We start from the raw sequence: 13,993 nt of genomic DNA on the forward strand, positions 1-13,993 counted from the left end.
CTTCTTTCTCTCTAGCTCATCCTACAAACATGACTTTGGATTCTGTTTCACTCATTCTCACTCACTTCAACCCTGCTACTTTCAAAGGGCGATCAAATTATGCTAGGAAAACATAAATCCAGGCTTCTGACCTTTTAGCACCTGACCAGTAGTGTCCACAAAGACACCAGGTAAGAAGATGTCATGGAAATAAAAGGAAAAATGTGCCTTGGAAGTTCTGTCATCCTGCCAGTTACTTCTTCAACAGGCTTGCATAAGCTGAGACCTCCTGTTGCTTCTGTTTTCCTGTCTTGGCCAATTTCCTTGAGTCAACTTCTGTTTTTTCCTTACTCCCAAGAAATCCCTTTGCCTTATCTTGTTCCCAGGTAGTAGAACTGGAACAGAATGAGTCTTCTGTCTGCTCTTCTTTCTCTGGAATTTCTTCTTCAAGAAATAACGTTCATAAGGTAGACATTGGTAACCTGCAGAGCAGCATCACTTTGCTTGCCACCTGTCAGCACTAATACAGCTACACCATGACCCTTGGTGCTGAGGCAAGAGTTTTGAGGCTGCACCAGAGCCCTTTGAACCAATTTCACGTTTCCTTAAAAAGCTGGTGCTAAAAATCCAGACTAGAACATGCTCTGGTGAATAAGCCAGTTTCTTGGTCTGTGCTGTATCTGCTTTCACGCCATCAGAAGCATCTATTTCCCCCTGAGATGAGTCATTCCAGTCCAGAGCCACTTGAGTGATTTTCCACAGCAGCAGGGCACCTTTAGAAAGTGCTGGAGCCAGTTGTTCTACACAAAAGACAGTGAAGTATAGTAGGTTTGGCTGGAAAGGGAGACATCCTTTGCAGGAGATGACTTGGAAAGTTTCTCAGGCTCCGGCTTTTTTAGTTTGGTACCTTGGACCTATTAATGGTTCTCAAAATGCTTCCCAGAATTATTGCATTTCATTTGGGTGGATGTGTGATCCAAAGGAACCGATTCCTCAGTGGGAAAGGAATGGGCAAATTCTGAATGGGGCCTTTTACTAGAGAAACTCTTTGGAGCCCAAAACTTCAGAGCTCTTCTTTTTTTCTTTTTTTTCTGAAGAGAATACACATACTGACCATCTCAGCCTTCTGGGGAGAAGTTCAAGCAGTAACTGTTGGAAGTCTTTCTCCCTGATCTCCTTAAAGATAAGTTAATTTTCAAAGTTTAGTTATTTTCACGGTTCACCCAAGTCTGTTGGGTGAGGTGGTCTCTGACGTTACTCATTATTCCTGCTCTCCTACCTCACCCAGCAACAATAATCCACTGCCCTTTGGGTGATGATGCTCAAAGTGCTTTGGGAGTGCTCCTTGTTCTCGTGTGCTTATGCTGTGAAGACCATTGGTCTCTCCCCAGGTATTTCACACCAGGAGAGCATTTAGAAAATGTTGCTGAACTGTCAGTAGGGCTCTCTTTGATTATCGCTTGACATCTTCTCTGCACAAGAGATGTTTAGTCCATAAATGCACAGTTGGCACTTGGCTGCCATCACCCTAACACCAGATACTCTGACCAAGACAACTGGGAATAACATTACAACACTGATTTTGGTTTTTTTTTTTTTTTTTTTAGGCAGGATGTCTTTCTGTCTATGGATGCAAACCCTCTCTGCATAATCTCTTGGAACATTGCTTGATATCAATGACAGCATCAGTTTATGTACAGGCACTCCTATCAATGACGGCTAACCGCGCTCTGCCTGTATGTACTTATAAATTTGAAACATAAAGAGCACATGAGGACTGTCTGCACACAATGAGCTGGGGCTAGGAGAGGAGTTAAGAGTGAATCAGAATTGCTACAGTTTGAGAAAAGTCTTTGAGCTAGAAGCTCTTGCCTCTAGGTACCTTTGTAAACATAGCCACAAGAGTAACAGTTACAGGTAAGTAACAGCGCTGCTTGAGTATTTTAATTGCTTTGGAAAGCACCGGTGTAAGATTTTCTTAGAGCAATCTAAGATAACTTGTTAACTTCTCTTTCAAGTTGCTTCTTCAAAGTTACTGCAGGGGCTAGTGTGTGACAGGAATTAGTAATGACTTTTTTTTGGTTCAGTTTTTCCACTGCATCCCTCTCCATCTGTAAATGGTGGGATGGAAGGGAAAATGTCGAGAATGTTTGACTGTTGATTCAAGGCCACTTCAAATAAGTGCTTCAGCATGAAACAGAAGACTGTTCGTGTTGAATGAGCCCACTAAGCAGAGGGAGCTGTGTATCCAGAGCAGTTAGCAGTTATTTTTATAGGGAACTCATTGAGGAAGATGCCATATTGGACACAGGTGTGAAGAAGTTGTATTTGAAGACATCCCAAGGATACCCTGAAAGAAGGAGGCAGCTAGAAAATGAAAAGGCAAGGAAAAAAGGCCATCACTGTTAAGTGAGAGGGACCTCCGAACTGTAGAAAACAAAAATACAGAAATAAACCCACCACCTCCTTAAAGAAAGCTGTACAAAAGTGAAGTAGACTATAAAAGTTGATCTAATATTTTTACTTAATTTTAAATTCTGTATTAAAAATTAATACATTAAACTCTTATAAAAGTAAGGCACATGCAAAACATGTTGTGCAACTTCTGACTTTTGACTCTCTTATAAACTAATAAGCATTATTTTTATTTGGCATTTCTAAAGAGTCATTTTTTCTCCATGCAGGATATGTGGTAGAAGGTTAAGTTTGACATTGCACCAGTTAAATCTAGATTCTGTGCTTTCTGTACTACAGTAAGCAGAGATGGTCTTATCATACAGTCATACAAAATAAAAGCCAACTCAAGTACAGATTCTGAAGGTGATGACCAACATACAAAATGTAAGAATGTGACATTATATCCATTATAATACATCTTATTCAGTACAGCATAATTTGGCAGCTCCAGTTTGTGTAATGCCAGTGTGCAGTTCCTGGATACCAGTGTCATACGATGCTGAAGACCATGGAAAGATACTGCTCATAGGACACTTGAATCCAGCCATCTTGATCAGTATCGTATCGTCGGAACACATCAGTCAGCCTCTGAAAAGAGAAAAAAAACATACATTTTTGTACATCGGTAAAGTTCAGACTGCTATGTCTTCCCCATGCCACTTAGGTTTCACTTTCTGCTCATCCCCTCTGTAAACACTTTTCAATCTCGTGCATTAGAGCACAAGCTCTTTGCCGTGTCTCGTGCTTCAGCTGTGCGGCAGATCAGATTTTAAAACCAGCTTATGATATGATACTCAAGGCTAGTTATGCCCTTCTCTGTAGACCAGGCAGTTTTTTTTATAACTGGCTTTAAAGGAGGAAGAAACAATGCATGGTTCTCATGAGACATTTGAGGGTCCTCTGGAGACAGAATCCCATGAGTACCTTGTCTGTGTGTCATCTCCTAGCCAAATATGCTTTGTGTATCAGCAGTATCTGCCTTGTCTCTGTAAAACCTCAGAAGTGCTCTGCAGTACAGACCGTGGACCAAAATAACCACCACCATGGTGTCACCAACACAATCTGTATGATATTCCATTTCAAAGCCCTCTTTACCAGAGGTTAAGTTTATAACAGAGTATAATTGGCTTCTATAACAAATTAATATAAAGGCAACTGATGTTTCAACAGACTTACAGCTACACAACAGCTGTATGCAGATAACAGAGATAGGACTTCCACAGGGCACTCCTTTCTTGTTGCATATCATAAGACATCTTAAGATACTGTTGCAATGCCGACCAATGTCAGAAGAGCAGCCTTCTTCCTCTCCTACTAAAATTGAGCTTGGCCCACTGCTACAGCTTCCCAGCTTTTCCCCAAAGTCTTACTTACATTTCAGAAAAGTCAGAGATGCTTAGAGAAACCTTAAGCACTGAGGTGAGGAATCACAGTGATTGATTTTTAAACAAAGTAACACAGCTGTAAAACTACAGTTCTCTCTCTCTGTCCACACTTGAATTTCTGTTGCAGAAAGGGCTGGTGAGGTTGTGTTTGCTTTTTTTTTTTTTTTTTTTAAATGTATTTTACTACCATTGCCCCGGCAGGATCACCAGCGACAAAAGGCTGAATAATTCGGCCACTAGGTCAAATTCCTTTTAGTCAGAGCCTTAAACAGAGAGACAAAAAACTCTCACTTCAGATACAAGAATAATGAGCACCAGAGGACATGATACACTCCAGTTTTAGCAAACGCAAGGTCCAAAGGAAGTGTATGTATTAAACTAATGGAAATAGTGTTAAGTGTTTTCCTTTTAAAACCCTAAGGCTATTTTACATTTTTTCCCCATAAAAGTATTTAACAGGTCAAAAAAAAAGTATCAAATTTACTTGTGATCCAAGTGGATAACAAGTTAAGACCAATAAATGAAGATGTTTCTAGCACCTCTCATATACTTTCTCCAAATGATTTATTTATAAGCAAGTTCTAGATCCAATATCGTAGTTAAATCGAGAACCATAAAACTTATAGAAAAGGTGATTTGTTTGCAATTGACATTAACATACATCTCCTTTCTTACCTGTAAAACAACACAGCACTGAATAAAGTCATCAAAAGCAACTTGTCCTCTTCCTTGTCTGTCAAATTTCCGAATAAGGATATCATAGAATTGATCAGACAGTCGGTAACCTTGGGAAAGAGAAATACTTTAAAAGGTTTCAATTACTGCAGTCATTCCATAAAAAGAATGAGGCTGTGTAGCAGGCATGTATAACAAAACCAGAAAATGGTAAGAGAATTTGGTTTTTTTGGGCCAAGTATCTCCAGTGCACAACAAAGGTGTTAAAATAAAATGCGTGCATTAAAAACCATGCTTAATAATAATTACAGACAGAGTCGCAGTAAACATAATACTGATTAAAGTGACTGGTTGGTTAAGGGAATGATTTAGGGCTGCAGCTGAAGTTTTTATAAGTGAAGTCAATTGAATAGAAGTTTTTTTGTTGTCAGAATGTTACTATAGCATAGACAGCTGGCTTCATTTTAAAAAGCAGCAAGCTCTAGCAAGTGCTTTTGTAACTTCAGACATTTACCTGAAGTATTGGTTAACACTCAGAGCAGCTAGCAGAGGAGAAAGAAAACATTCCACACATATGTACCAGCACAACCAGTTTCTTCTTTTTTTTTTTTTTCCCTAAAAGGAAATAGCTTACAAAGAAGGACTTGTGGCATGGACATCTTTAAAAGGTGCCTTATACCCAGAAGGATAACTGCATTTAACTTGCCTCAGTTTTAGTCACATTTGTCAGAGCAGCACAGCCCTAACAAGGAGTAGCTCATTTGATAACATAACCCAGTCATAAAAACTGTAATTACAAATGAATTACCAAAACCTGTTAGTGCTTGCTTTAGTTCATTTTTGTCAATCATTCCAGAATTGTCTCTGTCATACGTTCGAAAAACATTCTGCCAGTCTGTGATGTACTTCCAGACTCCTGTGAATTCATTGTAGTTCACACCACCTTTGTTTTCTCTGTCAAACATGCCTGAAAAAAAATAAACACATATCAAACCTTAATCATACTACTTTTCAGTAAGATCTGCTATCATTTCAAGAAGATGGCAAGAGTGCTTTGTGGAAGGTACTGAAGACAGAAAAGAAATTGCTAAAATGCCAATGATATTTTTGAAAGTTCTGCCAAAAAAGCAAGTAGTCATCCACTGAAGAAGGAAAATACAAAGCAAGATAAAAGAGGACCGGAATGAATCACAGAATGTTTGTTTTTTCCTGGGTTTCAATTCCCAGTTTGAAAATATTGAGGGCTTGATTGATCATCCAGTGACAAAAAGGGTGGGAGGGAAGGGTTTTTCTTTTCTAAGGTCACATGACAAAATGAACCAGTCTATTCACTGCCAAAAATGCTGCGATATTCATCTGATTTGACTTACTAACACTCTCATCTTTATACGAAAAGCACGTCGCACAGCAATAGAGCTCAGACTGCTGCTGAAAATTTATTAAAACAAAAAATTTTAGTCCTTGGATTTATGAACTGTACAACAAAACATTTTTTTATGCTTCAATTTTTCTCTTACCACCTTCATCTTCTGCATTACTGGAAATAATTTTAGGACACTAAAGAATTCAGATATTGTAAAGCTTCTGTTTGGTCTTTCTGGTACAGAACATAGGCTTAAAATGCAAGACGGGAAAATCTAGGTAAGAAGACAAGCTATGTAATATCTTTTTAGAATATTTAAGCTGACAATTTCCCCATGCATAAATGACATTTGCTGTCTATTCAGTTGTATGGTAGCATTTTTTCAGGCTCCTTCAACAAATGCGCGCATGTGCATGCGAAGGACAGACCTGTATTATTCAAAAGGGAAAATATTTGAGTTTAAGTTACTACTGCTGTGCTGTCTGGAGGAAAAAAAAAGAAGAATAATAAAGACATTGAAACATAACTTCTAACAATGAAAGATGAGCTTGTTAACACTACAGCCAAATTAGTGCAAAAGACCTTTAAACGGGCATTCATCATTGCAGCAGAAATACATATTGTGTAAGTATTGTAATATTTGTGCATACTTATTTCTCTAAAACAGTGCAGCAATTGATTTACAGCATTCTTAATCATCTGAACAAATCACAAAACAGTATCTTGACTAGTTCACATCACACAGCTACACTTACCAAGAATGGACCTGACTGTTGCTGGATTAAATGGAGTCCATGTGCCTGAAACAGAGAGAATTACTTAGTTCCTCAATACTAAGTTACACTTAAAAAAATGTAACCAACCAACAAACCAACCAAAAAAATCAGGTAAGAACTTAAACAGTGAATTCAGAGCTAGAGGACACGGAGCTAGCATATTATAAAATAAGGCTGCTTTGAAGTAATTACGCTCTTGACCATTCAGAGATGACTTCAGACCAATCCTTTACAGATACTACACAGAAACCAACATTTTTCAGGCTGCACCAAAAAAAAAACAAAACAAAACAAAACACAAGCAACAAAAAACCAAACAAACAAATCACAAAAAATTCCAAACTAAGAAGGATTTTTTTTTCATTCCAGGTAGTCAGGAGATACTGGATAAAACGCAAGATCAAAACTCAAGTCTCACTTTCTTCTACTCATGGGAGCAGGAGAGTTTTAGAAGAGTTTTAAGTTATAACTCAAACAAGGTCTCATACCTATTCCTCAATAAAAAAGCATCTGCTTATTTCCTGTTTTACAGGTCAGTTACTCCAGGGCATTTAGTTTCTGACAAGTGAAAAGGCTCCTAACATGGTGTAACCACACGGTGTAATTTAGCATTGAGTTTAGTTTAAATCCCACCTCCACTGCTAAATCAACTAAGTGTTACTTTATATTAGTATTTTCAGACCAAGAACTGTTGCTTCTTAAAAGGGCCTAAGCAGTAATCACCTGAAAAGGAGCTTTGTACTTCTCTGAATATTTAGAAGCTAGTCACTTGGGAATAGTTTTCACTTGGTTGGGTACATTCCAGAGTGCTAGGAAGCGTTAAGCTTTAAATTAAGAGAACTACTGTGCCTCATCTAGAATTCCACCACCAATTCTCTAGAGCCTTTGAAAAAACCAGGAAGACCAAGGCGGCCTTAAATTAACTGTGGTTGCGTGCAGGGACCAGAAAGGAATGAGTGAGAGTAGGGGTACTGCAGAGACATTTGCAATGATGCAGTTGGCTGCCCAGAAATACCTACTAGAGAGGCTGTTTGGGTACTGAGCAGGCTTTGTGAAGGTGTGGCTGCTTTGCCAGATCCAGCTGCAATGGTGTGAGCAGCGGTTATACCAGTGCTGGATTTCTCCCATAGAAGGGAAACTGTATCAGTCTAAGTCTACAGATGCAGTAATGGGGAAAAACCTCATACCGTAGGCAGGCCCTATGGCTATTTGCACATAAAGAGAAATGTAAGCAGAGAAAGAGAAGAATAAAAATGGCTCTGAAAATGCTTAAGTGATTATTTTAGACAGAACATCAGTACTTTAGAGCTATATGTCTCCTGATATAAATAAAAAATAATGGAATTGTTAATAGGGTGCCAGCATTTAATGCTGAACAAAATAGAGGAAAAACTGAAAATACAGTTTGGAAGTTAACTTTTTTAAAAAAAAATTTCAAGAGGCTCATATAGACAGCACAGAGTGAAATCAGAGAAGCTCCAGTGCTGAAGAACTGTACTGATTTCAGCCTGTTGCAATAAACAGTGAAAGACTGTTCCCTCCTTTTCCTCTAACTCTACTATTAACTTTACATGGCAGCACATTAAAAAACAAGCAAACAAACCAACCAGCTTTCCTGCCCCCCCCCAAAAAAAAAAAAACAACCCACAAACAAAACAAAACAAGCAAACAAAAAACCAAGAAGGAAGCACAGGATTTTGCTGTAGAGACAACTATACGAAGTGAAAATCAGTCCCTTCCCGGTAAATATACTGTTATTTGCATAAACTTGACATGTTGAAAAGCTGAATGTCAAAACCACGTTGAACTTCAAATTTTTAAGGAGCACTATGCAGACTTTTAAAAATGTTTTAGAAGTAAACAGATCAACTTTTTTTAGCCCATGTTAGATTGCAGGACAGCTACACACAACCATTGACTAGAGGATATATTCTGAAGAGAACATAGTGAATTGTTAGTGACTTTGGTGTACAACATCTAGGATCCCTTGGAATGAAGGAAGCTTACAGTTTTGCAAATGTTTTGCCTAATAGTGAAATCACTTGGTGGGGATTCTTCATAACTGCAAAACACTGAAACTGCTAATCTCCACTGTAAATAAGGAAAGAAAAGAGTTCAGATAGTCATCGCTGCCTATTACCCTTACATTCAATCAGATGAAAAGGGATTTAAAATATATGAAGTTTAAAATGGCAGGTAAAGCCTGCTTCCCACAGTTATAAACAGTACTGTAATCTTAAATGATAACAGTGACTCAATACATTTCCTTTAGTTTTTGCTGAAGTTTTTATTCAAAATAGTATTTTAGTTATGGATCAGATCTGGCAGCTACAATATATTGCTTTTAATTTATCAGATATATTATTAAACAAATATTCTAGTAAATCCAGTTTAGTTATAAGACCACAATTTTACTAAATAGAGCCATCCAAATTTATTTCAAGTCAGTTGATTACTGGGCAAAAAGGAGCCTTTCAGTCTGTGTGCATTGCAGTTTAATCCCTTCTCAGTCACAAAGCACAGGAACGGTGAAGGAAATAAACCTTTGGAGAAGGGGAACTTGATACAGACTCAAAGGTGCACAAACAGCTTCAATATGTACTTTTCCAGTTTTCTAAGTGGAAAAAAAAACCCACGAAGTACAACCATACCCACCCTAAGTCACCAGAGGAAAGTAAAAATAGGCTACTGGAAACAATTCTCATTTTTTTATTTTGTTTCTATGAGTTATTTGACCACACCTTAGTTACTCTACAAACATCATGACAAAGAACTGACAGACTACTAGGAAGTTTTAATACTAGATCCAGAGTGCATCTTTCTACTTTGTTATGGAAAAAACCACGCATGCCTCATTTGGGAAAAAAAATAAATTCCCATCTTCAATTCCTGCACCGTAATGTATGAAAAGATTTTATGTGCAGTGAAAAGGCTGGTTGTAAACATCTGATCTTTGTCCAGGTTATACACTGACCCTAGTTAAAAAACAAAGGTTCAGTAGTGATGAGTGAGGAACGTCCAAATCACTGTTTATGTTTTCTAGGAAAAAGAATTGGAAAAAAAAAAATAAAGGGATGTGCATGCCTTCATTCCCCAGAATAAAAATCAGTAATGTTTACAACAAGTATTCAGTTTATAATGTGTTATTACTGGCATGCACCAAACCCACAAAACTTCCCTTGAAATCAAGAAATCCCACCAGAAACAATGGGTTTTTAAAAAAAAAAAAAAAAAAAAAAAAAAAAAATCAGTCAGAAGGATTGTCCATGTTTCCCCCCTTCAGCCTTTTGCTGTAGATTCAATAGTATTAATCAGTGGTAGGAACATCTCCTCCACCCCCACCAAGCAAAGAATTATAGCATCAAGTAACAAGTCTCACATGAAATTTAACATCAAGCTTACAATAAACTACCTCACCGTTCACGTACAGACTTACCATTGGATAATGCCTGCTGAAGTTCATTATCAGATATTATTCCACTCCTATCTTTATCGACCCTAGGAAAAAAAGCGGTAAGCTTTAAATGGCTAAAATTAACAGGTTTTACCTCCAGAAGACTTCAACATTCTGATTCTCACTCACCAGATAAGATTAATCTTTTCAGGAAAAGTCAATAATTGCATTTTACTTGGTAAATCATTCACAGTTACTGCAAATCAAATGCTTCATGCAGACTGAGAAGACATTCTGGGACATGATAAAAGCTATGAAGAAAACTGCAAGATTTACTTGAGGAGTGAAGAGACACACAAAACCACATGCTGGCAATAAAACAGTGTGGGCATACTCCATACAAGAAAGGTTTTTTTAAATTTATTTAAAAAGAACTGCAGAGCACATCCTGCTGGTTAAATCCACAAAAAGCCTACTGTTACTGCACTAAGCTGTTTCCCAACAGCTGCAGTCTCAAGGGTGGCACCCAGTTTCTCTCCAGAAGATGCTGGCAGTGGGGAAAAAACCACTAATGTAACCAGTGCCAAGTACTAAAAGAATCAACCGCAGGGCCTTAACCCTTTTCAAAGGGGTTCAAAAAGTGAAAAAGTGCAGGCAGGTGCGTGCTTCCATTGAGCCTTCACAGCTTATTATCTTAGAAAATGCAGGTCTGTTCCCAAATTAATAAATGAAGTAATTTCTGCCCACATAAAGCAGGATTGTGCCTTCTTTAGAAGGATATCTGAAAGCAGTGGAGGCTTCCCTCCTTCTTATACAAAGACCTTCCCCTTCACACTGACAGTTTTATTTCCCCTCAGTTACTAACATTCCAGAGTCCTTCTCAGTTGATTCCCCTGCAGCAGCTCTTTTTTTTAAAGTTAGTTCTTGTTGTCTTTTTCTAAGCCTTTTCAGCTCATTCTACTTGATTCCTTTCCCATCTCAAAAATTATATAAACCACATACAACATTCAAATTGGAAGCATAAATTGCATAATTATAATAACAAAAAGACACTCCAGCTTTATATTCTCTATTTTTCTCCTAGGTATTCCAAACATTTTTTGCCTTTTATGAGCTGCTACTAAGTGATAAGCTGATATATTAATGAAAACATGTTATGACCTACTTATCTTGCTCCCAAGCATCATCAGTCAGCTTAAAGCACATTAATTTTTTATACAAAATGACAAAAAGTTAAAATGGGTCTTTCACATGGACATCAGATATCTACTCTGGATTTGATCTGATCATGATATGGTGATCATGATGTGGCCATGACAGGATGAGAAGACTCAGGCGCCTCACCTATGAGGTGCTCCTGCAAGTCTTCATAGGCCTCAATTACTGCAGGAGCTGTTTAGTGTAAGCAAACATCATCTGACCATCCACTCTATTTTCTCTCAGTTGCTCCTGAACACACTGAATAAAGATGCCAGAGCAGCTCCGTCTGTCAGTGTGATAGATGACTAAACACCCCTGGTTTTAGTCACTTATTTACCAACCAAAGGACCCTCCCTTTCATTCTGTGCCTACTATGTTTCTTCAAAGGCTTTTATTACTTACGTATGTTGAGAGCCTCTCTGGACACTACACAGATCATATCAATGGCACCAATTCTAGCAATATCCATACCCAAGCCTTAACCAACGTACTCCAAGCCTTACGCAGTAGTTTGCCAGACAGAACAAAAGCCATGCAACTCTCCTGACTAGCTACATTATTTAAAATGGTTTCTTCTGGTTTGCCTGGTGCAGAAGTCAGACTGTTGATCTGGTTTTGGACCCTTTAAAAAAAAGAAACAGCATCATCCATTCTCTCTCCAAGTTCTCATATAGTTTTAGAGAAGGCTGGGTAGGTAAGTGTCGCATTCCTGAGTCATTAAGTAAATACTAGCCAGTTTTAGCAACTTATTACTGTTTGTCTGCTCCTTCCTTAACCTCTTCTTGTTATCACTTGAGTCAAGATAGATCCTCTGAAACATCCCACGTAAAAATGGATCCAGTGTAGACACCTCCTCAAGTTCCTTGACATGACACAAATGTTAAGAACTCCTTTAACTTCACTACTGTTATGGTCTTGACAGTATGGTTTTTTATTTTTTTTAACATGAGCCTGCTATCTCCCTTGCAGGTTCTTGCACCAGATGTATTCAAGAGATTTTTTTTCTTGTTAGATTTTAAGTTTTCCATTAAGCGTTTTTCAGATTCCTTTTCACAAACCTCCCTGTACTGCTACATTGACCCTCCAGGCTTCAGAAGCCATTCTGGATTCTCAGGTCAAAAATGACTTCAGCGTTTTCAAGGTTACCTTCCCGCTTCCCTCCCCTTGCTCTAAAATGCAGCCATACTTAATCCTCCTCAAACCTTAAAGCTCCCCCTCAGATTCCTCCGGCGGGGACAGAACCGCGACGTTTGCCCGCCCTGCAAGGCCCGAGGCAGCCAAGCAGCACACCCTGCGCTGCGTTCCCGGGCCGGCGACAGGCTCCCGGTACCCGCTGACCGCTTCCGGGCACCTCCCAACAGCTGTTCCTTCCCGGTGCCCCCTCCGGCAGAGGCAGCCCCGGGAGAGCCCGGTCCGCCCGCCCAATCCGGGAATGACCGAGGACCGTGACGGTCGCCTCAGCGCGGCGGGCACAGGGATCCCCGGCCCAGCAGGGCCGGGGACCAGGGTTCCCCTCAGGCCTCCCCCCGCAGCCGTTAGGGCGGCACGGGACGCGGATCGCCCCGCCAGGACCCCCAGGGTGTGTGTGTGTGGGTGTGGAGGAGCGGCAGCCTCACCTCTGGAAGACGTTCCACAGGAAGGAGGGGTCGGGCAGCGGGGCGCCGCCGCCGCCGTTGGGTCTGTAGTGATACCCCGCCGCCATGGCCCCTCCGCGGAGCCGCCGGGCTGCCCGAGCTTCCCTCTCCTTACTTCCGGCACGGGTCGCCTGACGCTGCGCGGCTGGTGACGCTGGTGACGCCGATGAGCCGGGCAGGCGCACGGGCCCCGCCCCGGGGAATCCCGAGGGGAGGTGCTGCAACGCCCGCCCGTTGCCACGGCGACGGCCGCGGGGCGGCTGGCGTCGGGCCCGGCGGGGCGGGGCGAGTCATTCCCCACGGTGAGTGCCCACCCCCATTCTTCCTGGGCACCGAGCCTTCAGGGGCTACCGGGCGGAGTTCTGTGGCTCCGGCCTCGGCGAGTTCCGCGGGGCAGGGTGCAGGGAGCCGCGCTCCCGGTTTAATGGCGCTTCTCCACACAAGGCCTCACCCACCATGCAAGAACAGGAGCCGCCCCTATGACCGCTCCCTGGCAGGCAGGAAGAGAATAAGAGGTCCCCTCTCCTGGAGGGAAACGGCGTAACATCCCAGAGAGTTAGTGCTGCAGGGAAGAAGAGGGTACAGGGAGAAAAAAAAGCCCCATGATCTGACTGCCTTGGACAAACTGACAGTAAAAAGCACATAGGACAAGACTATCAGGTACAGGATTGAAACTGAAGTACAAGCCCAATTAGTATCACCTAATTCTTAAGTGAGAGCTGAATGCAACACTTCAAAAATCAGCCTAATTCCTCTCTCCCTCCCTGCAATTTCTAGGAACGGTGTAAGGGTTCCATGGGACCTGGGGTGCCTCCAGACCTCACTAAAACTCCTCAGGTACAGAGATACCAACTTGATGCTCTACCAAAACGTGCTTAGCCTTCGGGACAGGCTCCCCCATCAATGAAAAAAAAAAGCCACAATCTTTATTTTAATCCCTTGTCCAAACTGCTGACCTTGCACATACCTCTTCAAGGGTAAGGAGGAGTCAGCAAGAGGGCCTGAATTGCACAAGGTCTGGGTGTTCACAAGCCAAACAAGTTCCATATCCAAAGTGCAGAACGTTAATTACAACACGTAGGCTTGTGTCTTTGTACTTATCTTTGACAACTCTGTTCAGGTACTAACAG

The 13,993-nt window shown here is 40.8% G+C and overlaps 1 protein-coding gene across 1 annotated transcript; it reads right to left on the minus strand.

Annotated features, from left to right (window-relative positions):
* Positions 1 to 2,485: 2,485 nt before the first annotated feature.
* Positions 2,486 to 13,028, minus strand: PDCD6 (programmed cell death 6). The gene is made up of 6 exons (XM_065832960.2): positions 12,846 to 13,028; positions 10,072 to 10,133; positions 6,615 to 6,659; positions 5,305 to 5,463; positions 4,497 to 4,606; positions 2,486 to 3,024 (listed from the first exon to the last, which is right to left on the minus strand). Exons 1-6 carry the CDS (start codon positions 12,929 to 12,931, stop codon positions 2,926 to 2,928), a joined length of 561 nt encoding a protein of 186 aa, XP_065689032.1. The 5' UTR covers positions 12,932 to 13,028; the 3' UTR covers positions 2,486 to 2,925.
* Positions 13,029 to 13,993: the final 965 nt, after the last annotated feature.

Source organism: Patagioenas fasciata, chromosome 2 (genome assembly GCF_037038585.1).
Source record: "Patagioenas fasciata isolate bPatFas1 chromosome 2, bPatFas1.hap1, whole genome shotgun sequence".
Taxonomy (NCBI): Eukaryota; Metazoa; Chordata; class Aves; order Columbiformes; family Columbidae; genus Patagioenas; species Patagioenas fasciata.